At 39.2% G+C, this 25635-nt stretch overlaps 1 protein-coding gene across 8 annotated transcripts in view; it reads left to right on the forward strand.

Moving 5' to 3' along the window:
• Cdk14 (cyclin dependent kinase 14) overlaps positions 1-25635 on the forward strand; it is a 535385-nt gene that overhangs the window by 224275 nt on the left and 285475 nt on the right. For all 8 annotated transcript variants that reach the window (XM_013123504.3, XM_040735840.1, XM_040735837.1 and 5 more), the window contains one exon: positions 7202-7296. In XM_013123504.3, the coding sequence (XP_012978958.1) occupies positions 7202-7296 (95 nt within the window). The remainder of the gene's footprint in view (positions 1-7201; positions 7297-25635) is intronic.

Below are 25635 nucleotides of genomic sequence, written 5' to 3' on the forward strand. Positions count from 1 at the left end.
CAACCAACTCTTGCATCAGCAAGCCTTCTAGAATCTCCATTCGAATTATTTCCTTTTTGCCCAAAGCTGGTGTCCAGAGCACGGTTGCTGTTGCCTTTACCCCATTGCTGTGCACTTGAAGTTTCTGCAGAAGCTCCCAGGGATGTGTTCACATATGAGAAGAACCACATGGTCAACACTTATGTACTGCCTGCCTTTGAATGGCTCATTCCTGTGGCAAATGGGAACAAGATTAACTGGACTGTGGTAGGCCAGATGTTGGGAGATTTACAGGTTGAACTGTCTGCAGTCTGTACAGGAGCTGAAGTGTTTTGCAACGTGAGAATTAATTTTAGCTGGAGGAAAATCGGTCTTTAGAAAAGGAGTACTTCCAACAATTCATGTGACATGAGAAAAAAAAGAATAATTTCTTATGTGCCCTCAGTGTTCTTGAGTTAAAAGGGAGCGAGTGGGGCTCTCCTTACACTGTTTTTTACTAGTTCTTTAGGTGAGAAGTTGAGTAGTAAAGACTATCCCTTCAGTTACAGTGTAAGTGTTCTGCAGTTGCACTTTAATTGTGCCTGCAAGCATCTGAATACTTTTTAGCGCAGTCTGTTGAAAATAAGCAAATTTCCAGAAACATTTTAAATTATGAAAATAGTGTTTCTTTGTCACAAGCAAGTCAAATGAGAGAGGAAAGCACATGAAGAAAATTAAATTCTTTCTTCCCAGTTAGAAAATTGGTTGGATTAGGACTTTCCTTTTTTGTAGTCAATTCTTTGCTCTTTCACGGCAGTTTGGTTGATTTGAGTATTAACAGTGGAAAAGGTAACAGTGCATTTGTGAAGACTTCTTAGTCACTTTGCATTAGTTCGACTTCCTTCGGTTGAACCACGCACTATTGGGTTGTATATTGACGGTTCTCATGGTTGAGCCTCACTAATAGAGGGATATGTTCTTTGAAGTGATATAGCAAGCAGTCAGTATTGCATGTGGAAATAACTCCTAGACAACTGATCTTTGCAGGTAGTCAAGTGAAGGATAAGGGGGTTATTGATGCTAAAGGGGTAATGGAAGCTGCAAAGTCCAATTATGTGTCTCCACTTTTGTGTCATGGGGGAATCAGAGAGGCAGAACAGTTGGCATGTGTGGGGTTGAATTGTTGCCTATGTTCCTATAGGAAAACAAGGCTAAGAAGAAATCACAATAGCAGCTAGATGTTTTGTGTGTGAAAAAAATTACTTCTAACCCAGAATTTCCTTTTCGTATTTGAAGGACATCTGTGAAGCAAAAACATTACTATTAAGCCTGTGTGGGATCTAAGTCTATGTGATGCATATTTACTTTAGCCTTGTGTTCTGGATAAGCTATGGCTTCTTCCCCACATCACTCAGAGAGTATGTGTATAGAAAATGCAAAAAGCAGTCTACGGAGATGGCTTAATACAGAGACATGAAACCTCAAAAGCAATTCCCCCAGAACCTATATAAGAAAGAAAATCTAGCAGGGTAGTGTGCCTGTAATCCCAGTGCATAGAAACAGAAGGGTGTCTGAGGCTGGCCCACCAGTCTGACCAAACTGGCAAACTCCTGATTTAGTGAGAGACTCTGCCTCAAAAAAAATGAGAGCCGAGAAAGATACTCAGTCTTGACTTATGGCTTCCACACACATGTGCATATACATTCATGTAAACTGGTACATACACACACACACACACACACACACACACACACACATGAAGTTATAATCACACTTTTGATTAGTCTGAGGTTCTCTCTCTCTCTCTCTTTCTGTGTGTGTGTGTGTGTGTGTGTGTGTGTGTGTATTTACAATATTGGCTATCATTAAGGGAAGAACCAGGAATGAGTAGAACTATAGCTCGTATAGTTTTTCAAGCTTATGTCCAGGTAGGCAGCATACATTACAGAATGTGGGTGGAGTATCCGGTGCCACCCATCAATCTTCAGGGTACATCCCCACCACAGACACAAGAAAACAATGAGTCATCTCTCCCCCCCCCATTTCTCCCAGTTCTACCTTAAGATTTTCCCATTCACAATATTTTAGCTTAGAAAATATTCAGAATCCACTAAGAAGTCAGATGGGAGTTCTCAGATGACAGTTTTACTGTTTATAGTAAGCTGTGAATTTCAGAGTATAGGCTGAAAAAAATTTATGTGGTGTTTGTTTGTAGATTGAGATATGGTTGGATGTTTAGACTTAATGGATACTAATTGCTGTTGTCTGGGAAAAATCAGATACATCTCACCCAGTGGCAAAGACACACAGAAAAGATGACAGGAAATGGTAAATGCCCCATTTCTTTCCAAACGCTGAAGTTACAGAGAAGACTTGTCTTCTGTCATTTCTTTCCAAGGAGAATTTGACATTCTCAAATTTTGGTTCCCTTCCTCATTATAAACAGTTTTTATGTGTTGCATTGGGGATTTAATCAAATAAACCTACTTTAACTTTATGTATTGATTCAGATTCTATTTTTATCATGGGATCAATTTTAGATAAAATTCATCCCATTTTAATTCGATGGAGATTATCTCTGTTCTCAAGGTGGGATGTCCCAATGTGACTGACTGATTCTGTGTCTGAATCCCACCCCTTGATGGTGGAGTTCCCTGCATTCCACAGTTACCTTCCGTCATATTGTTGTAATGTCAGAACCCCAAAACGATGATTTTCACCCTCGATCCTAATTCAAAATATTGCATCATTCACAATTAAGTCATGTCAAACCCTCCTGGTGAACTGAATTTGAAATGTTGCTCAATGGTTGACCAAACTTTGTACAGGAAGGAAATCTACTGAGTTACCAATGCAAATGTTGCAGGATTTGATTTGTTTGCAAACTCTCAGCGAATAACACATGGTATACTTATGATATAGCTAAGTCTCCGAGGGTGTTATTTTGACAGCGTTCGTTGTGGGGAAGGACAGACTGGCTGCAGAACTCCGTGTTGCGTGTCCCTGGATTAGCCTGGCACCCAAGAGACTTATTTGCCTTTGTGGCAGCAGGAACTACAGCCCTGGGCACCTGCTACAACAGTGGCTACCGGGTTGGCAGTCGCAAAGTAGTCGTGTCTGTCACCTGTCCTCGTGTTGGTAGATTGCTGGCTGTTTTCCACTGTCAAATGCCATGTTCCTGTCATCACCTTTGGAAATTATGGCTCTGTCCTTTTCCAGTTACAGATTCATTACGTTAATCTCAAAAAGAACACTTACTTTCAAATAGTGATACTTATTTGGCTGCCAGTATGTTGAGAAAGCATACATAAATATATTCTGAAATCTACAAACTGTCAAAATTGAGACCCATTTTTAAAAAAAAAGGTATTTAGAGGCTTTTAAACATCACATGGCATTGTGAAATGACAAGAAATATTTATTTCTGTGATGTCAGAGTTTTTCAAGGGAAAAAATACCAATTTCACCTAAGATGAAATTTAACAGGCATCTGTTGCTGCTGGGCTTGTGAGGGAAGCAAGCGCAGTAATTCATAAAGAGTATGAAGGTATCACTCTGAGGAATGAGGAAGGCTTCCAGAGGAAGCAGTGAAAAGGGAAAGGCCATGATAGGGGGAATGGCAAAGAAGAAACCAGCAAAAGGTCCTCTAAACGTGGGGTTGCTCCCGCAGTCAAAGCCTCCATTCCTTTTCAGAGTTTTATCCTTGCCGATGGGTCATCACTAAACCTGACAACAGGAGAGAGCACTGAAAAACGAAATTGGACAAGATTACAAATAATGTTACATAATAGGTTTCTGAAACCCGCCTCCCACAGCCAGCCAGGATCCTTTCATGCACTGTGATTTCCCTGGTCCTTCATTGGTTTCCGATGGATATCCTCCTTCACAGAGTGGGTGTTAAGCACTGTCCCGACCATCAATTCCAAATACCCTGCTGTGGTTCCAGATAACAGCCTCTCCTGAAGTTGGCCTCAGAGGAAAAGTGTGGAGGGCAGCCTGTAAACCTGCATTTGTTCTGCAGATTAATAACAGAGTCCTGGCAATTTATTAAGACTTTCCTGGTAGGAAGCTGATGAGAGAGTTGAATAATTAAAAGGTAGATTATAAATTACTACAATGAACAATAGTGATATATTTGGACTTTATTTAAAATGATTTCAAACTATTGCCCTATAACAAAAGTTTAAAAAAGAGTTACAAGGTCAAAATCATATGTGTATTTACAAGCCATTACTTGTTAAGTCTAAAGATGACCTTTTGTCTTACATGTGTCTAATTCCATGAGAATAAAGGAATCAGGGGTAGAGAGATGGCCTAGATGTTGAGTATACACGGCTCCTAAAATTGAATGACAGCTAGTAAATTTGAGTTCCTTCCATGAGCCAGGCCTTGTGTACAATGGGGACGCAGTGATAGAAGACATGTCCTTCTCATTGCGGAGCAGAAAGTTGACGGCCTGCCCTTGATTCCATTCACTCACACAGGTGACTCATGCCTTCAGGGTCAATAGAGAAAACCATCACAACCTTGATGGTCCAGGGAGCAGTGCTGGTGAGGCCCAAGAGGGGGCTAAGAAACAACAAAGGGACAGAGATTATGTTTTTTTTTTTTCTGAAGCTCAGGAAAACACAGGAGAAGAAGGAAGCTAGAATCAGTGTTCTTGGCAGCACTGTCTGTAGCAAAGGAGGCTGAGGTGGGAGGCACCAGGAGTGTTGATCCTGGAAGCCCACTCCTCCGTGGAGCTGAAGTTATATGAAGGAAGGGCAGCCCCCTTGAATGATGTTGAAAATGGAGAAGTAAGGGCGGGGAATAAGAGGGATCAGGAGGGGTGGGAAAGGTCACCTCACCTCTCAGCTACCAACCCCGATTGTACAAAGGGGATGCGAGTGTCGAGGCAGAGGACTCTCCAACTAGGGCTCCAGCCCATTAACTGAGAACAAAGGGATCTGCATCTACAGACAGGAGCAATGGGAGTCTGCACACTTTAGCTAATGATACACGCCAGAAACCCACTGTGAAACTAAGGAAAACCATATAGAATACTGTGATATGAATTAAATGTTTCTTCTTCAGTCCTTTGGATGTATTAGACAAACAGACAGAAAGCCTTGTGGGATTGAAAATGTAAAGCTCAGCAGAAGATAAGTAAAAGAAAAGAGAAAATGAAATGAAGTGATTGTTAGCTGGACTCCCAAGAAATATAGAAGATAGAAACCCCAAATAAATGAAAACTAAATAGCCAGGTGTTCAGGGGAAATGCAAATAGTATGCACATTTAATGTCTACAATAAATGCAAGTGACCCTAACCCCATCAAGTAAAAACCAGACATTGTCAGGGCGGGATTTAAAAACATACGGTCCAGTTACATGCTGTTTGTGAAACTTCACTTCCTTATGGCAGTATTGATAAGACAAACAAACGGAAAAGTACCATAAAAGATCCACCATGTAAACAATCACTTTCAAACTGGACAGGCCACACAAGGGTAAGCGCAGAGCAGTAAATACTTCCAGTAACAAAGCAGTACCCAGCCATAAAAGGGCCAATTCCCAAAGAACAAAGCATGAGAAAGGTGTGTGCAGTGAGCATCAGCGCTTTGAGAGTTCAAGGAAGTCAGGCTGTGAAATGACGCATTAGGTAAAAGGCTCAGGCCAGCAAGCCTGACAACGTGAGGTCAGCAGCTGGGAACCATGTGCTCACTGGAAAGAGAACTGACTTCTGCAAGAAGACTTCTGGCCTGTGTGCATGCACGTGTGCTCACGCGCGTGTACGCGCGCGCACACACACACGTGCGTGTACACACACACACACACACGTACACGTGCATACACACCAGTTTGTTTTCCATTGCTGCAATGAACACTGTTCCCCAAAGCACGCACACTCTATGGAAAGAGGTTCCTTACATCCATAACAGATGGAAATCTGAGCAGAAACTTCAACCAGGGGAAGTGCTGCTTACTGACTTGTCCCTGGCTTCTGCTCGCCTGGCTTTCTTATTGAGCCTAGAAACATCTGTGTAGGTAGGAATCGCACTAGTAGCAGTAGGCTGGGCCCTCCTGTGTCAGTTAGCAAAGTTAGCAATCAAGAAAATGCTCCACAGACATCCCCACAGTCCAGTTTGATTAAAGGAACCCTGTAATAATTGAGACTCCCTCAGATAACTGTGAGAGTCAGTGAAGAGGCCTGGGCAACCTATGGAGCCCTGGGCAGTGGATCAGTGTTTATCCCTGGCATACAAACAGACGTCGTGTGTCCATAACACAAAGAGGGAGGCTCTCTCAGTCTGGACTCTTGGGGGAGGGCCTAGACCCTGCCCTGAGTGAAATGACAGACTCTGGAAGGGAGTTGGGATAGGGTGGGATGTTGGGGGGTGGGGGTCAGGGGGTGTGGAAGTAGGGGAGGGAGAGGGAGCTGGGATTAACATGTGAAGCAAGCTCTTTTCTAAAAAAAAAAGTAAGCAAAAATAATGAGAAAAAAGAAGCAAAAAAGGAAAAAACAAAACTAGAGAACTCAAAAGATACTTTGATTAAGCCACAATTGTAGTTGGGGACGTTAACATTGCATTCTCAGTAATTGGTAGAACTGTTACTCTATTCAGAAAGTCAATAAAGATTTAGAAGATCTCAATTGTCTTGTGAAGCAATATGGCCTAGTTGATGTTTACAGGACTTTCCATCCGGTACTAATAGAATACATGTACACGGAACATAAGTTAGGATAAACCGTATTGATAGTAAATAATCCTCATTAAAACAACCTTCAAAAATTTAAAACAGTTATGGGCTAGTGAGGTGGCTCAGTGGGCAGAGGTACTTGCTGCTGAGCCTGATGGCTGACGGGAATTCTGCCCCACAGCCTGTGGTAGCTGGAGAGAACCAACCCCTGCGCATTGTCCTCCGACTTCCCCACTTGGGCTGTACCATGCGCACACACGTGCGCTCACACACACAAACGCATCTTACTACTTTCCATTTGAAAGAATTGAAACCACAGCAAGCATGCACTCTGAACTCAGTGGAACCTTTCCAGAGGCTGCTAATGACTCACAGTTGAAGTAGGTGGGAGTTTCTCTCCATGAAAATCTTGTCGTCCGCCCCCTCCCCATTATTCTGAAAAGTTATTGGCTTAGAACATGGGAAATAGACATCTTTCATCTGACAATGACCAAATGGATAATAAAACATGCTGGCTGCTGGCAACTGATGGTAAATGGTTTCTCTGTCCACTTTATCTTACAGCCTCTCTGTTGAAAGGATTGAAGCATGCCAACATTGTACTGCTTCATGACATCATCCACACCAAGGAAACACTGACGCTTGTCTTTGAATATGTGGTAAGTGAAATAAGACTTCAGGCTAGCTAAATATGAATAAAATTCTTACATTGATCACAGCTGATTTTTTAAATTGCTGCGCTGAAAAGAGTGATTTTTCTGAGTACATGAGACATCATTTTGTATAAAATAATGGCCCTGTGAGAGTTTTTTTAGTATATCTCCTAGAACATCTGGAAAATGTTAAGTTGCATTTGTTAGGTATATGGTTTATTTGTAGTCTGTTTGTTACTAGTGTGCTTATGTTGTGATTTTTAGGCATATCAAAAAGGATGGTCACTATCAAAGGAATCCAGAGGAAGCACCGAATATTTTCCTTGGATTTGTAACTTGGTTTCACAAAAGCATTCTTGGAAAGATTTTTTTTGGCAGGGTAGGGGGTTCCTGATACTTAAAATTTAAGTTTCTAAGTTTTCCTCTTCAGTTATTTCAGCTATTAACTAAAGCTTCCGATTTGTATAGCATACCATGTAACAATCTTTTTGTGCTGAGGGTGTCACAGCTTGGAAGACCTGAACTTCAACTAGTAATTAATCTTTCTTCATTTCCCTCACTAAAACATATGGTGTTTGTGTAGCACTGTCTCAGAATTTAACTGTGGAATCATGAAATGTAACCATGATAATTAGCATCCCAGTTTTCACAGATGGATCTGAGAACATGTAATTTACAAGATACCACTGGTGCCGACTTTTTACTGAGAAGAATAGCTACCAGGATTGTGATTGTATTAAGGTCTCATTTTTATAATTACCACACTAGTTTTTTATTGAAATAATTCCCACTTTTCCTTAAAAGTATAAAAGAATGAATATTTGAAACATTTTTATCTCCCCAATATCTGCCTGTGTCTGTTTATCATTTGAAAATTGTTGTCTCATGAAGAAGCCATTCATCTTGTCTATTTACATATAAATGATAGATACATTTGAATAATATGGTAATGTGGCTACAAGGACAGCTAGAACTATTGAGTTGCATATATTACATGCTACCAAGAATGGAAGCAGATTCACACATCAATGCAAATATAATTTCTTTTGTTTCCTCTGTGATTTGGAGTCAATAATGTATTGAGCTGACTTAGGTTTGGAACTTTCCATTCATGTTTTCTAGTATGTCTGATTAACATATTTCAATGAACTCTAGATTTTTCTATCTATATTTACCACCTTTCACAATGCTTTACAGAAAGAATGTTTAAAGATGTACTTGGTTCCTCCCTCAAATTGGACAATTAAACTAGAAGAAAAAACAATGTTTGGGACACCAAAATTAACACCCCTCATGTTTATTTCCCTGTACAGTTCACTGGTGTGTAGTGAAACACACACATATGTATATGTTAATTAAATGAATGTATACATATATGCACACACAAACATGTGGCTTTCTGCCTTAGTATGTTGTGAAATCACTATCAAACATTGCAATCTAAAGGTTCCCAAGTTTTATAAATGATATTACCATATCTTAAAGTTTATGATATCCAACTTATTTTCTAAGCAGCAACAATTTTGTTGCTCCATATTACTAATACTACTTCTCGATGATCCTGGTGGCAATACCAGTTTTCCCAAGTTCTCAGGAGACTGAGGTAGGAGAGTCTTAAGTATAAGGCCTGCCTGGACGAGGGAGCAAATTAAAGGCTGGCCTGGTCAACTTAGCGAGGTCCTGTGTGCAAAGGGAGTGGTATGGGGAAACAGAGCGTTGGGGCAGAGGAGTATATTCCTAACCTCTCAGCTGCTATTACATGGTGCCATAACAAAGCAAGGTATTGAAGGGTTTATTTTGACTTATGATTCCAGAAGGGATGAGTCCATCCTGTGATGGGGAAGTCCTGTGTATACGTCAATAAAGCACTGTTGGTCACTAAGGAAGCAAGATAGGTGGGACTAGGAGTTGAGGAAGATTCTGGGAAAGAGAGACACAGAGGAGACACCATGTAGCAGCCAGAGGAGTAAGAGGTCCGGACCCTTTTCTCCGGTAAGAGAAATACTTAGATTAACAATTATGGGTTAAATACTTAAGTCAGAGATAGCCAGTAAGAAACCAAGCAAACGGCCAGCAGCTTTATAATTAATGCAGCGTCCTGTGTGTTATTTGGGGGTTCAGACAGCACGGTAGGGCCCAAGCGACTGGCAAGGAAAAAACTACACTCTACAATCCTGGAATGAAACAAGACACTTTGACAAATGCTTAGGCACTAGTGTATCTCTGCTTTAATATTAGAGTTCCATTTTTACATGGGGTGGTATGGCAGCAAGTAGCAAGCATAGAGGCAGAAGCTGGGAGCTATGGGCTCATATCATGAACTGCAAGCCCAAGGGAGAAGGCAAATCAGAGTTGTGGGGTGACCATGAACTCCCAAAGCCTGTCTGAGTGATGCATCCCGCCAGCCATGCTGCAATCCTCCATAACCTCCCCGACGAGTGCCACCAGCTGGGCTCTAAGTGTTCCAGTATGTGAGCCTATGGGGGGCATTTGTAATTTACACCACCACATGTCCATGCCTGGTTTGTAAAAGACCTTGGAATCAATCTCCACTACCACCCAAACAAACAAACAAACAAAAACCCAAAGAAAATAAGGGCCTAAGTTAAGCAATGTAGGAAAAATCTATACGCCACACTCACATCCTAGATTTAAAGGTAAAGCAAGACAGTTTGACAGTTTTTTGGACACTGTTATATCTTTGCTTTCGTATTAGAATTACTTTTTCAGTGGCTTCCTGAGGTGTACCTATGAACCCCACTATATAAAGTGTTATTTATGACAATGCCCATGCAATATAATGCATCTATACACTTTTCTTTGAGAGAGAACTCTAATCCTAGCTTGTTTATATTATTCCCACAAATGACATTTTAGGTTTCTAAAAGTCTTCTGAGGGCCAGAATAATGAAATCAATGACAAAATGTTAGTGATATGGAAAAATACTCAAGGAAATGAATTTGGAGGTAATTAGCACAGCGATTCACTGGTAATAGAACTTCGTTGATCCTCTCAAGTACCATGAAAAGTTTCTAAAAACTTTCTGAAACTAAACTTCTTACCCACTTTCACAGTGTGCATATGTCATGCTCTGGAAGCTTCAGAGGCAGGGCTTGTTGGCCTTGGGCTCCCCAGGTGACTTATGTTTCAGTGGCAGGTCACACGGGCCTCTGAGAAGTGTGCTTCCAGAACTACCTTCATCCAGTAGATGACAAATGCAAAGGGGAACCTTCAGTCCAGGAAAGGATAAGCCGGCTTGGAAAGGAAGCTGCTTCTTAATGCTCTAAGATACTGGTGTAGCGCTCCATTTTTCATGTATGGCTTTAAACTTGAAAGAGAAATATGATATCATTTAGAATCATTGACTCCAGAACACATTTAGCTGTGACAATGCTAACGAAATTTTTCTTCTACTTTCATAGAAAGCTTAAGCAATTTACTTTTCTTTGCTCATTTGTTTTTGTCAAAGACAAATGAGTACCACACTGTGTTTAACAGTATGATGAAAAACGTTGAGACGTATTCCATAAATGGAAATAAGAATATTAATAGTAAACACGATTATATAAATGTATGTTGCCATTAATTTCATAACTATTGTGTTTTGCTTTAAATTGCAAAAGAGCAAGCCATCTGGAGCATCATTTTTCATTGTATATTTAATAATGATGTACAAAAGCCAGGCATTGTGGCACATCCCTTTAATCCCAGCACTCAGAAAGCAGAGGCAGGGAGAGTTTTCCATCAGTTCAAAGTCACCTGGTCTACATAGAGAGTTCCAGGCCAGCGAAGACAACTTAGAACCTATAAAATAAAAAAATAAATCACAAGATTGAATGATGTTATCAGACATGGGCAAAGTTTCAATTTTACAAGACATATAGGTTATAGAGATTAATCTACAACATGGTACCTGAAGTTATTAATATGATATTGTGCATCTAGAGTTTGGTAGGAGACCAGATACCGTCTACACTGTTCTTCCCACCAAAACATGAATAAATATAAGCAAAAGGATACAAGGATATGGGAGATGGCCATGTCTATTACCTTGGTTGCCTTGATTGTGGTGATGGTAACATGGGTATGTGTGGGTGTCCTGAGTCCTCAAAATGCAAATTTAATGAGTTACTGCTCAAAACGCTGCCAATGAAAGGAGGAAAACCAAGAGATTCACAACTAATCACAGTAGAAATAGATGTGGCCATTTTATTTCTCCCACTATGTTGAAAACTATTGAAGTAGTCCAAACTAATACAGACCGTATTTTATAACTTAAAAATGTAAGATTTTTCCTCATGAGAAAAAGACACTGTGACTAAAAATCATATAGGATGATTGAACGATCACCAAAAAAACCCAAAATGTGTTTTCATAGCTCTATTAATTTTATAAAATACTCCCATAAATGTTGTTCAATTAAATTTTGAGATTATGATGGTTGTTACTTTAATATCTTAAATCTTTACTTAGTTTTTCATGTATTAGTCACTAACTAAGGCTCATTTTTACATTAGTATAGACTGTAGAATAGAGATTCATGAACTAAACACTGGGACACTCCTAACTTCAGTGGTCACAGTGCTGAGGACACACCCTTGTAGGAAATTCATCCTGATTTCTATGAGGGCACACCAGACTATCTGGCACATCAGAAATATTATTAAATATTTTTGTTTACATACATACACACACATACATACATACACATACACACACACACAAAGAGAAAGACAGAGAGAACTCATAGTCATTTAACTCATAATTCATTTTCTACCTAGTTGATCCATATTCCAGCTGTAATTTCTACATTTAAACTTTTTTTCCTATCAAGTGTTTTTCTAAGTAGAAAATACAGAACAAATGTGATGCTGGTGCAATTAGAGCAACTTCAGACAATGGCATGGCTACAGATCCCAGGAATTTATCTCTTTTCAAAATGAATGTGACAATCAGAGTTCCCTATTGCAAAACGGAACTTCTCCTTGGCTGATTCAGACAGGAAATTTTTGTAGGGGTACTATGCCTGGCAGCCCTGCTGATTGATTGGACTTTAAAAACAAGATAGATCAGGTGATTCTGGCCAGCCCGATTCCAAGAAAGCATTATGGCAGAGAGGTATGCCCTGAGCATCTGCAACCATCAAAAGTGTTAACAACAGGTTTCATTTCTCAATTGCTTGTGTGGCTTCCCAGGGTTAATGAATATCACTACCTTGCTAATGATGTCAAAATAATCTCTGCATCCTCATTGCTTCTTTGGTTTTTTCTATCCAATGATGAGTCAGAATTGTTTCTGTATAGTTGGCCGAAATGATGTTACATGACATATTTTGACTGTACAGGACCCCACAGGAGTGTGTGTCCAGTGTTTTGTAATGGCAGAAAAGTCCTGTTTCTCATCAAGATTCACAGAACACACTGGTCTGCTTTTAATTTTAACACTTTGGTAACATAGGCAGAGATCTCCACGAGTTCCAGCCGGTCAGCACTGTGTATTGAAACTCTATCTAAAAAATTAAATAAATAAATTCACAAAGCACAGCAGCAGGTTTCCCATTGCACAGCATGCATTCCAATATAAAGCAGGCTTCCTGTGGCCCCCAAACCCTCTTATAAGCAGTCACTAGATTGACTTTATTACTCAGTTACAGAAGAGAATGTGAGGTGAACTTCAGGTGACATACTCACATATCTGCCCTTTTTGGCCTTTGAGAAACTGTTTAGATTGAAGATGGTTGACAGTGATCCTAGTTTTTAGAACATGATTTAAAATAAATCTCTACACCTATGGGTACACAGGATAATACAGAATATTGGCAGAATTCCAAACTATAGTTCAACATTAAGTTTTGATAATCTTCATTCTCATTAATTATTGTTCGATTGTCCCAGGATTTTATTTGTGAGTTGCAAGAACTGTAATGAGATCTGAACAAACAATGGCCATGAAGTCCACTTGTCAGATCACCATGCTTTTCTGTATATCTGCTTCAACAGCTTTCCCCAAACCTATCGAATGACGCATTGGCATGATCGAGGAGAAAAGTCAATTGCAGAGTGCTAAAAGGCACTGCCCTTGACCTCATTCCCCTTATGTCTGAGTTAGTGATTCCAATAAAGAAGTGGCAATGATGTGCTTGGCCAACCTGTGTCTGTCATAGGTAGGACGTATAATTAACAATTAGAGTGATGTAATCTAGGGTCAGAAAATAGTCCGGTTTCCTATCAAGATTCACAAAACAGGTTGCTTGTGGTATTAATCCAGGCATTTCCAAGTTAGATAGCAAAGGACCAAGTTTTGCAAATATTACATCTGTTTGGCACGATTTTTGTAGGCAAGCTAATACTTTTATTGTCATTCACTTCATTATTAACTGATTCATTTGCCCTATAACATAAACGGGCTTTCTTGACAGACCCTTTTATCTAGAGATACAAATGCACAGCCCTCACCCAAGCATGCTGTTTCACACTTGTGATCCAAGCACTTGGGAGGGTGATACAAAAAGATTACAGGCTTAAGGCCAGTCTGGAGTACAGAGCAAGGGTCTCTAAATAACACAACAAAACCCACACACACAATAAACAAAATGCATGTGTGTGTCTGTGTCTGTCTGTAGTAAGCCTGGTGGTCTCATACAAGGTGATGTAGCTCCACAAACCATTTGAGTTTAAAATTCTACATGTGTGGTGGGACTATGGCATTTTTGCTACTTGGTGGAAACAGTTGAAAGCCTAGCTTGGACTCAAAGGCTTCCCTGTATAAAAGATTTTAAGGATGTTCCTATTTTACATATGGATAACTAGCTAATGCTAGTGATTGCACATTCTGAGTGGGAAAACTGTCATTCGGAAGGGAGTACCAAATATGTAAGAACAGATGCAGGCATCGCAGCTGCCTGACTGTGGGCAGTGTGAGATGCAAGGATTGTGAACCACAAGAAGTTGAAGAAATAAAAAGGCATCAAGCATGGTTTCAATCAGTGCTCTCTTATGAACTCCCTCTTTTCTCTAATTGGTGAAAACAAGTCAATTAACTTCTATTCTCTCCTTTCCCTTTCCCTGGTGACTTTTCTCATCTAAGAAGGCATTGTGTTCCTTTCAGTCATTATCAGCTGTTTGTTCACTGTCATGTTGGGTGTTGGGACTATAGTGTCTTTTTCTTTGTTCTTTTATCACACTTATATTCTGCACTGCGGTGCCTTTTCATGTGGTTGCCAGTCATATTGCATGCCCAGTCATAATTCAGAATTATAAGTTACATGGTCTAAGATGATCTTTAACTTGCAGTAAGTGTATGCCTTATTATCTACAGTTTTATGTATAGTCCACTATTTCACACCATTTTGTTTGAATGCATTCTGCCTCTGTGGATTTGTTTTGCTTTCATTTTAAATTCTCATTTTATTTTATAATTGTATCATTTAAACCACAGGCATTCATTAGTTGAGAAATCATGGGGAAAGATAAGACCTATTTTTTTAAAAAAGAGTCTTTCTTGGGAAAGAAAGGAAGACAGTTTTAACTCCCTCACCAGAAAGGCTGTTATATTTCTTAAGGAAATAGCAGTCTTACATGACTGTGCATGTGAAGTTGTGGGGAGGCAGGAAAGCGAAAGATTAAGTAGAATAAAACTATCAAAACAGATGAGTTCAGAGGAACTAGAGAAAGCTTTACCTATAAATGCAGTTTTTAAAAATTTGATGAATGTGCCTATCATCGGGATGAAGATAATCAATGATTCCAGTTACCTTAATTTGGGTTAGGTCAGTAAATGCTTGGAGAAAGCATCATTAGCAAATTCTAAGTGGGAATGTGCACACTGCTATATAGCGCACAAAATAGAGTGGTGATAACATTTCACGAATTTTCACAGTAACTTGAGAAATTCGTATCGTTGTAGTGTGCATTTTTTCATCTTGTTTACTGTGTGTGCATGTGTGCATGCATTCCTCTGTGTGTGTGCGTGCCTGTGTGAATGTGTGCATGCATTCCTCTGTGTGTGTGTGAATGTGTGCGTGCATTCATGCAAGTGTGTGCTTGTATATGTATTCATGTGCATGCATGTGTGCATGTGTGTGTGTGTGCTTGCACTCATGCTTGTGGGAACATTTGCATGTATTTATCATGTGCTTTGCACAGTCCTGTGTGTGTTTGTGTGTGTGTGTGTGTGTGTTAACACAAAGTCTCCTGTTGCACAGGCTGTTCTTGAAGTGCTGATCCTTCTCCCCTTGCCTCCCAAGCACTGGAATTACAGGCAAGCATCACAATGCCTAGTTTTCCTTATTTAAAAGTTGTAATTTCTTGTTTCTTATGTGAATATTTAACTCAGGTCCCATAGCATTTTAAATTTCTCTTTTACTTTTATTCATTCACTAAGAGCAGACCTCCTGGCTTCTGCCGGCTTCCCAATCTCCCATCTTCAGTGGCACTACTATAGTTTTGATTATATCAATGTTCAGTGTTTATGGTATGTGTCATTATGTCATTGTTGCTGATGATGCAGATAGTTTCCTATGATTGTGCTTCATTCCCTGTTTATGCCGGCTACCCTGGAAATAACCACCCTCCTTTTAAAATTTTTTATCATTTTTTAATTTTCAAACAATCTTTTGTCATTTTTCATACTGATCCCAGTTCCCACTCCCTCCCCTCCCCCCTGGTCTCCCCACCTTTCCCCTACCCCCCCCCATGCCTCAGAGAGGGTAAGGCTTCCCATGGGAAGTCAACGAAGTCTGTCACATCTCTTTGAGGCAGGACCAAGGCACTCCACATTATATCTAGGCTGAGCAATGTATCCCTCCAAATGGGCTCCAAAAAAGCCAGTTCAAGTACTAGGGATAAACGCTGATCTCACTGTCAATGGCCCCACAGACTGCCCAAGCCACACAACTGCCACCCACATTCAGAGGGTCCAGTTTGGTCCTATGCAAGTTCCCCCGCCGTTCTAAATTTTTTGTCTTTGTTTTAGGACCTCTCAGCTCACAGGGATGGCAAGTCTTCTCTTGTTTCCTTCTCCTCCCCCTTGCTTGGTCTGGAGAGTCACCCCTCCCATCTTGTGTTTATTTGGTGAACATAACTTCTGATACTGTCTAGGGGCAAGCATGGGATAGTGTTTGTTATTTGTAGATCAGCATTCATGCTTCATTGACATTCTAGCTGGGTGTGGTGATTTGGGTTGGGAATAATTCCATTTGAGTTTTAGTAGAGTGCCCTGTGTTTGTCTTATTTGCCATTACTTTTCTTCCTCTGGAGGGTTCTGAAGTTTTATGTGGAAGCAGAAAAGATACCACAGGGCATCTTTAATTTTACTGGGTCAGTCTTCTCATAGTGAAATCTTAAGTCCTCATTTTTTTTACTTTTATTTTTGCTTCTTTCAGTGTCTGTGTGTGTGTGTGTGTGTGTGTGTGCGTGAGTGTGTGTGGGGGAATCTATTTCCTCTGTAACTTTCTGAGAGACTCCTAAGTAGTTTTCCAAAGTGCATTCCCATTTTATGATGTGGCAAGAAACGTATGACTAAGTATTCCAGATTCCCTGTGCTCACCATCAATGGCTATTGTCTACTTTTTGGCTGTTCAGAAGTCATGACTGGATTTGCATTTGAGTAATTATGGGTTGACCATCTTTTTAATGTACACGTTTCCTGTGTTTTAAACAATTTTCTTCAATTATTTAAACAATTTCCTCCTTTCATTTTCTCTATATTCTTTATCTGTATAATTCAAATATCTGAGCTTTGGGTTGCTTTTCAAATTTTCTTTGCTTTCCTCTTCCATTTTTTTTTTTTTTTGCTCCTCTTTTTCCTTAGCTCAGGATTAATGGACATTTTCTCATTTTTATGTTTCACATAAACTTTCATGTTTTGAATTATATGAATTTCTGATATATCTTATCTCAGAGTATTCCATTTATTAATCTTTTCTCATTTTAAAGCTTCAGTATGTTGTATCTACAAAAATATTAATTAGCAGCAGTATTCAATACTGGTGAAACTTTTAGCCCCATGTTACTTACTTTTTCTTGTCGTTCATTGTGCCTGCTATGTTTAATTTAAAGACTGGGTACAGAAGCAGGATTATTGAGATCTCTGAGTTTGTAGGTAGGCGTTAGACCCTGATTTTCAGCGAAAGAAGGAACTGCTCCCTTTTGTAGAGAAGCTCTAGAATTTGGTTCCTGTCTTCTCCACAGTGCTATGAGATTCCCAGTGAAGATTCTTCCTGTACATTTTTTACAAACTTAATTCCTTGACAATTTCACACAGTATACTTTGATCATTTTCATACACCCCTTCTCCAATTCAAGTGCAATCTATCACCCTTTCTTATCCACTCAACTTTGTGTTCCTATTTTTTAAACCTACTGAGTCCAGTTTATGTTTTTCATAGAGTCTTGGGGTGTGGCTATTCACTGGAACATGGTGATAGAAAATAAGAGTAAGAATGTCCAGTGAAGAATGTTATGGGAATAGATGAGGGGATAGAGCTGCACTTATATTCCTGCTTTGGATGATATGTCATCTTACTTGAATCTCAGTTCCCATAGCCCCTCTCTGTTTCAGGGGTCCTATCTGTAAACAGCTAGGAGGATGATTTAAAGATTAAGTAGCTACTTATGAGTTCCACCTAAGCTCTATATGTAGATTTCCTGTGTCTTAGTGTCACTGTCCCCTGACACTTCTGTATATAAACAGTATTGCTTCTAGACTTTCCTCATTGACAGTGTGATATTTGTTCCTTTGTGTTTTGCTATGCCAAGCTAGCTACTATTTGTTTTGGAGGATCTAATATGTGGTGATATGTGTATTTGACAGAGTATAAACTAGATATAAGTTCTGTTTGTCATCTTTATCTTAGAATCTTAAAAAGTTTATTTATCAATGATTCTTAAGCTTGTGATTTTATTCACATTAATGCTATGAAATATGAACCATTTTGCTTTCATCAGTTGTTAAGAGTTTATCAAATGTGATAAAGGTCACAAGGGTGAAGATACTCAAATTAACAGTGATTACATTGTCATGAAATCCTTAAAATTTTAGAGGCATAAACAAAATCTTTATTAGGATTTTTTTATTTTGATAGAAATATCTATCCTTGCTAATTGGTGTTTGTTAGGATTCAATGGTTGTGAGATAGTGGTACACATAGCAATGTACATTCATGCTGTAGAGAACTAGCTGGTGGCCTGAATTTAAAACAATGATTCAGAAAATATACCCTTTTGGTATTTCATTTTCATCATTTACATCACTTACAAGTTCATTGTTTTTGGAGACAGATCTTCAATAATCAGAGTTAAATTCCAGGGTTAGTGAATAATTTACCTTTACTATCTGACACACACACACACACACACACACACACACACACACACACTCCAGTTTTAAATCATCAACAGATGTTCATGCTTCATCTCCACTTCATAATCCAGGAAATTAAAGGCTAATTAGTCATGGCTACTATTTGCTAAGTAATAACTTTCCATGTGAGGGATTTTTCATTTTTTCCTTGGTATGTGACCTGCTTTTGAGTTTGGAGCCCCAGTCAGCCATGTGTGGGGGGCATCTGGATGCTCAAGTTGATTCCCTTTCTCCCCCTCCTATTTCATTATCTGGTTCACTTGGGTAAGAGGCAGAAGCAGTGAGGACAGACAGTTAACAATCTAGTTATAAATTTGAGAATATGTTGAAGGAAACCTATATCTGACAATAAGACAAAGTCAACATTACTACAGGAATGAGCTATGGGGGAGAATATTATTATTCACAGAGTATTTACTGGTAGAAAACAAAAAACCAATGATCCTTATTCATAAAAACACATCATATTTCAGCCCTCTCAACAGTACTGTGAGTTGGTAGGCAGATTACAAAGGTGTCAAAGGAAACTTGGTCTTTCCTGTTTTTGATAATAGCATCTGTAACAGGTGAGTGGGCAGCTTTTCATCCCAAGGGCTGCAGCAATATTCTCATTTTATATGCTGCATACTAACATTGTAGCAGATAATACCCAGTTTCACTTCAGAATTCCACAGAACATCAGTGAGTGTGTGTGTGTGTGTGTGTGTGTGTGTGTGTGTGTGTGTACATGCACATGTGTTTCAGGACACAGTAATTTTTCACTAAAATGTTCACTTAGAGAGGATTATGGCAGGCACAGAGAGAAGCTGATCATACCCTCTTAAGTAAGCACTTGTCTAGCTATGGGAAATGACACCTGTAACTGTTACTGCCTCTGGGATTTTCTCAGCTGCCAAGCACCTCACTCGATGGCTAGGCTGTTCCCCTTTGTCTGGAGACTGGGGATCATGATGGGTTACAGCACTGACTGTGTTGGTGCATTGCAAGGAAGCTCGGTGCACTGGCCACCAGTGTAGTTGAGCGAAAATGCAGTTCTTAATCCAGAGTCAGACGTAGAGGAAAACGCCGAGAGATCAGAGAGAAGGAGCAAGCCAAAGCCACCTTTACCTCACTAGCTTCCCAGCAGAGAAGAGAGTGAGTTTCTGTTTCTCCCTGCTTATTGCCTCTCTCCAACCAGCCATCTCACTTCCTGTCTGTCTGTACAGACCTCCTGACCTCTATGGTTAACTTGTTACAAGCTCCATCCTCTGATCTTCAGACAAGCTTTATTTGTATAAGCAAGATGTCACCACAGTTGACTTCCTTTAACCAGGCCACCTTCTTTCTCTTTGACTTTGTTTTCATCTTTCCTTTTGCATTGTTTTGTTCTGAATATACTTTATTCCTTTCTATGTAATAAAGAGTACTCTTCTTGTCCTTGAAGGAACTGTCCATGCCAAAGAAATAAAATGCTAATTTATAAATAGATTTTATTCTTCGTTTTTGCCAAGGGTGTGATAACCTTTTAAGATAGTTAGTATATGGAGTTCTTATTTAAGGATCCAAATATGGAGGGAGGGGACAGCCTTGACTTGCTTCTGATGTTAGAGGAATTGCATTGAGTTTCTCTCCATTTAGTTTGATGTTAGCTGTTGGTTTACTATATATTGCTTTTGATTATGTTCAGGTATGTTCCTGTTATCTCTGATCTCTCCAGGACCTTTATCTTGAAGGGGTATTGGATTTTGCCAAAGCCTTTTTCAGCATCTAGGGAGATGATCATATGGTTCTTCCTTTGCAGTTTGTTTATATGGTGAATTATATTGATAGATTTTCGTATTTTGAACCATCCCTGCATCCCTGGGATGAAGCCTACTTGATCATGGTAGATAATTTTTCCGATGTGTTCTTGGATTCGATTTGCCAGTATTTTATTGAGTATTTTTGCATCAATGTTCATGAAGGAAATTAGTCTGTAGTTCTTTTTCTTAGTTGTGTCTTTGTGTGGCTTGGGTATCAATGTAATTGTAGCCTCCTAAAAAGAGTTTGGCAGTGAACCTCCTGCTTCTCTTCTGTGGAACACTTTGAGGAGTCTTGGAATTCGCTCTTCTTTGAATTTCTGGTAGAATTTTTCATTGAAGCCATGTGGACATGGACTTTTTTTGGTTGGGAGATTTTTGATGACTGTTTCTATTTCATTACGTTATAGGTCTGTTTCGATTGCTTATCTGTTCTTGATTTAATTTTGGTAAGTGATATCTATCCAGAAAGCTGTCCATTTCCTTTAAATTTTCAAATTTTGTGGAGTACAGGTTTTCAAAGTATGGCCTGATAATTCTCTGGATTTCCTCAATATCTGTTGTTATGTCCCCCTTTACATTTCTGATTTTGTTAATTAGCATGCTTTCTCTCTCTGCCTTTTGATTAGTTTGGATAAGGGTTTATCTATCTTGTTGTTCTCAAAAAACCAACTCTTTGTTTCATTGATTCTTTGCAATGTTTTTCTGGTTTCTACTTTATTGATTTCAGCCCTCAATTTGATTATTTCCTGGCATCTAGTCCTCTTGGGTGAGTTTGCTTCTTTTTGTTCTAGAGCATGCAGTTGTGCTATTAATTCTCTAGTGTGACTGTTCTCCGGTTTCTTCATGTGGGCACTTAGTACTATGAACTTTCCTCTCAGCATTGCTTTCAAAGTGTCCCATAAGTTTGGGTATGCTGTGTCTTCATTCTCATTGAATTCCAGGAAGTATGGCAAAGTACCAGAAAGCCCAATAATATTGCAAGAATTTGAAGAAAAGTTAATTTTTAAAAAAAATCTAATAACATACAACATTCTCTTAAGTTACTGGATTTTTATCATAGTTTTTAAAAATTTAATTCAAATATATACATGCATATTTACTATCCTTCCTATGTTTTACCATATTACTAGTGAACAAAATATTGAGTGGGATTTTCTTACTATCAAATGCTATATTACTCTTTTCAGGAAGAATATACTCCCTTTCCTATCTAACTTGGGCATGGCATGTCCTTTACTTACCAAATGCATTACGAGAATTATATCTTGGCCAGTCCTTTCTAACATACTTCACAACACATACTGTCCATCACTCCAGAGATTATAGTGCTGCCAGATCTTATCTTTGAAGGCATGTGATTCATTCTCACATGCACATGACCTGTGACCTGTGTATGTTTATGCATGTAAACTGTGGATGTTTGTGCATGTATGTTTTTGTATGTATTCTTACTATGTACTTTTAAGTTGTTTTGGACCCACAAACAGATTCAAGATCAGCATATATGATTTGCAGTGCCCATTCCCACTTTTAAATGAGCATACCTTATGCATTAACATAAAAATTCCAAGCTCGTCTTTGATGTTGCTTCGTATTTTGCATAAATGTAAAATTCCTAGTAACATAATTCTGAGCGATGATCATCTTCAGGCATTCTTTTGCTAGTCACTTGCTTCTGCCCTTTTAGCTTTCAGTAACCTCATTTTCTCACTGGGGGCTCTGACTCATCTTTGTTATCACAGGGTTTTGTGTCACAGGTGGTATCAAGTGTTCATTGTGTGTGTGGTCACTTTCTTTGCCAAATGTGTCTTATGCTCATCTCCTTGGTAGAAATTACAACCAGTTTCAGATTATGAGTATGGTGACTGTGTGCCAAACCCACTAATTAGTTTGAAATAAATATTGAGAGATATTTTTCTGCAGTGTGACTGTATGAGGTTATTTTTGGTGTAATTGATTCAAGTATGAATACCAGGGCTGCCTTTTAAAAACTGGCTGAAGTGAATTTTTAAATGTTGTGTTCACGCTAGAATCAGGAAAGCATGACCTGAATTCGTCTATAACTGAGCAGTGAGCTTTTATTCTTTTCCTTGAAAAAAAATCTTTTGGCAAGTTGAACCAACCAAGAAGTGGGAGGGACATTGTGATCTCCACTTCACTGATGAGATGTTGGCATTAGAACCAAAAGCATTTTATGGCATGCAATTGCATTGGTCTATACTTCTAGAAACCTCAAGGTTCACACTTAAAACACAAGTATTCCTGCTAAGTGTGTCACGTACCTGGGAAAGGTTTTATTGTTGGAAGTGTTGCAAGTGTCTACATGTTAAGGGAAAGAAAAGGAAATTGTCATTTCAGCATATTTAAGTCATCCTGGGCTATATAGTGAGACTCTGCCTCCAGGAACACAAAACAAAAACATCAAGAAAAACGTGAGGGGAAAAGTGTGAGATCTTTACCTAAAAGTACATATGCTTCAAAAAAACCTTAAGGACAGCTATAAGTTTTCCCCTCCTACATGGCATAACAGACATTTCGAAGACTTTAGTGCTTGAGAAAGCCTTTCTCTGAACACTCGAAACACATGTCATTGTACATTGTGTATTACTCCAGCCAGGAAAATATATTTCTAACATAATGTTCTTTTCCAGATATCTCTCATTCAAGAGAGTTTTCGTTGGCCCTGATTTGGAGTTTGTGGCCCACAGGCTTTCTTCCCCAGATAATCAGGCTTCATAACTAGGGGGAAGAACTCCATAGCATTTAGGAAAATTTTAATAACATTGTTTCTAATATACCCTTCCCAGCTGCCTTGGGAGAACTTTCTGTAAGTATTAGAAGCAGGGAAAGTGTATTAGCGGGATTATAAATGTTTCCCTTGAATTGTACAGAGGAAGAATGCTTGGTACGTGCTTGCTTTATTGTAATTCTCTCATAGACGTTAGAAGTTCCTATGTAATGAGGATGTGTTACTCCTCTTTATGAGTTTTATAACTTTTCAGTCAAAATAATGCACTGGAAGATGATACAGAGCTTCAGGTGCCTTGCCTGAAAAAACCCAGATCAATATAGTCTAATTGTTTAATATTTTCTTCAGGTGACTTGCCAGCAAAACCCTAGATCAACATAGTCTAATTGTTTAATATTTTATTTTTCTCATAACATGTCCTAAAATTAGTCTTTTAAAATTTCAAAATTGTATTCACTCGAATCTCAGGTACCTAGTTCATTTTCTAAGCAGCACGTCTGTGTGAGCAGCTTCCATTTAATTTAAGTGCTGTCTCACGCTTAAAGCAAGCTAATGAAGAGGCACTTATATTCTGCTCATCCTTGTAGCCCTCAAACTATTCCATGCTGGGCATCCTAGTTAGGTATTATCACCCCAGTACTTGGAAAGTTGAAGCCAGCATGGACTATACAGAGAGTTCCAAGCCAGCCTGACAACAGCATAATGTCTTGTCTTCCAGCAACCCCCAACAACAACTAATCCAACCCAAATAACCAAGCCAAAATAATTCTAGAAACTCTTTTCAGAATTAAGATACTCTTGAGTACTATTCCAGATCCTTTTGTTCTGCGTGTGCATGTGTGTGTGTATGTGTTTGCATGTGTGGGCACATGAGTGTGGGAATACATGTGTGGCATATGTGAATATGTATTTGGAGATCAGAGGTTGAAGTCTGGTGTCTCCCTCAATAGTTTATTTGCTAAGTCAGTATCTCTCACTGAACACAGGGGCATCAATGCAGCTAAGCAGCCACCTGCTCTGGGATCCCCTGTCTCTGCTTCCCATATTGTCATTAGACATAGGCTTCCAAACTCACTGACTTTTTTATGTGGGTGCTGGTGTTTTGAGTTCAGGTCGGCATACTTGAACTATCTCCTTTCTTTTCTGCTTACACTTCAATAGCGCCTACATCTGCCCAGAGCTGGTCAGGTAAGAGATACATGGTTTAGAAAATGAAGTGTACTGCTGTGAGTTTCAAGTGTGCATAATTGTTAATTAAAAAAACAATTAATTTTAGGATACACTGTGAGAAAAACAAAATATTAAAGAATTTTAACTCTTTTTGGTTTTCAAATTCTTGCAGTAATTCAATGTTTAGTATACTCCATTCTCTGTCCTCCTATGTTTTTCCCCCCCTTAAAAACTCAACCTTGTCTGAAAGTACTGTGGGCATTTTGGAATGGTAATTATTTGAAGCTCATACCGTTTAGTTTTCTTGTGTGCTTTAGGCTTCGGGATTGGTTTGCTGACTGACACCCAAACCACACTAGGCAGCCTCGGCTCGCCTGGCTTTCTAGTTTCATACCGCTATAAATGAGCTGTAGAATGTCTTCTAGGTTTCCACAGATTTCCTGAATTGTCCCCAAAGTAGGCATTGAATTTGCTTAATTTCAAAAAGGAGGAATGTTTGTTCCCCTTTAGAAGTGTCCCAAGACTGTTGTAGATACAAATGCATTCGAGTTGAAGATTTAGCTTCAGCAATGTTGAAACTAGAGACAAGAACTGTTGGAGCGTGAATGTCTGCATCCTTTTCAAGAGAGAAAAATAACTTGCAGAAAGTCTGACTGCCTTTGTGGGGCTGTGTAGTACTGTCTCTGTGTGACGTTCTTCCAAGAGGTCAAATAGTAAGTATTTTGTTGTAATGGAAGGGATATTTAAGGTTACTAGTTTTGCATGATGGGAATGTGGTTGGAAATGTCTCCTGTTCGCTGACCAGCCCCAGGCTGCTCGTGCATCTTGGATGGAGAAATGACAGCTGAAAGCATTTAGGCAGAATTATGGACAGCCACACACAGGTTTATTATTTACCACAAAGGAGGAGAATATGTTAAATGAGTAAGAAGAAATGTGTAATTCAATTAGAAGTAAACTGTTCCACACTGGTTATTATAGAAGAATTTTTGTGTAGCATAATTTACTTTTGTCCTAATTACTTTCATCCTCCCTAGGGAATATGTGTGTGGTTTATTGAGAGAATTTCAAACCTTTCCTGTGTGGCTTAAAACCAGATAAAAAGTAAAACACTCTAGAAGTAGGCTTTGTAGTATTTGAAGTGTGTATGTAGAAATAGTGCCAATAATATCTTTGCTCATGTCAGGGGATAGAGATTGGAAGACCATGTTGCCTCTCCTCATGATGCTACATGGTCAGAAGCAGCACAGTGCTTCAGTTATAATTGGAACCACAGAGGGAAG

Source organism: Mesocricetus auratus, unplaced genomic scaffold, assembly GCF_017639785.1.
Source record: "Mesocricetus auratus isolate SY011 unplaced genomic scaffold, BCM_Maur_2.0 Super-Scaffold_100051, whole genome shotgun sequence".
NCBI lineage: Eukaryota > Metazoa > Chordata > Mammalia > Rodentia > Cricetidae > Mesocricetus > Mesocricetus auratus.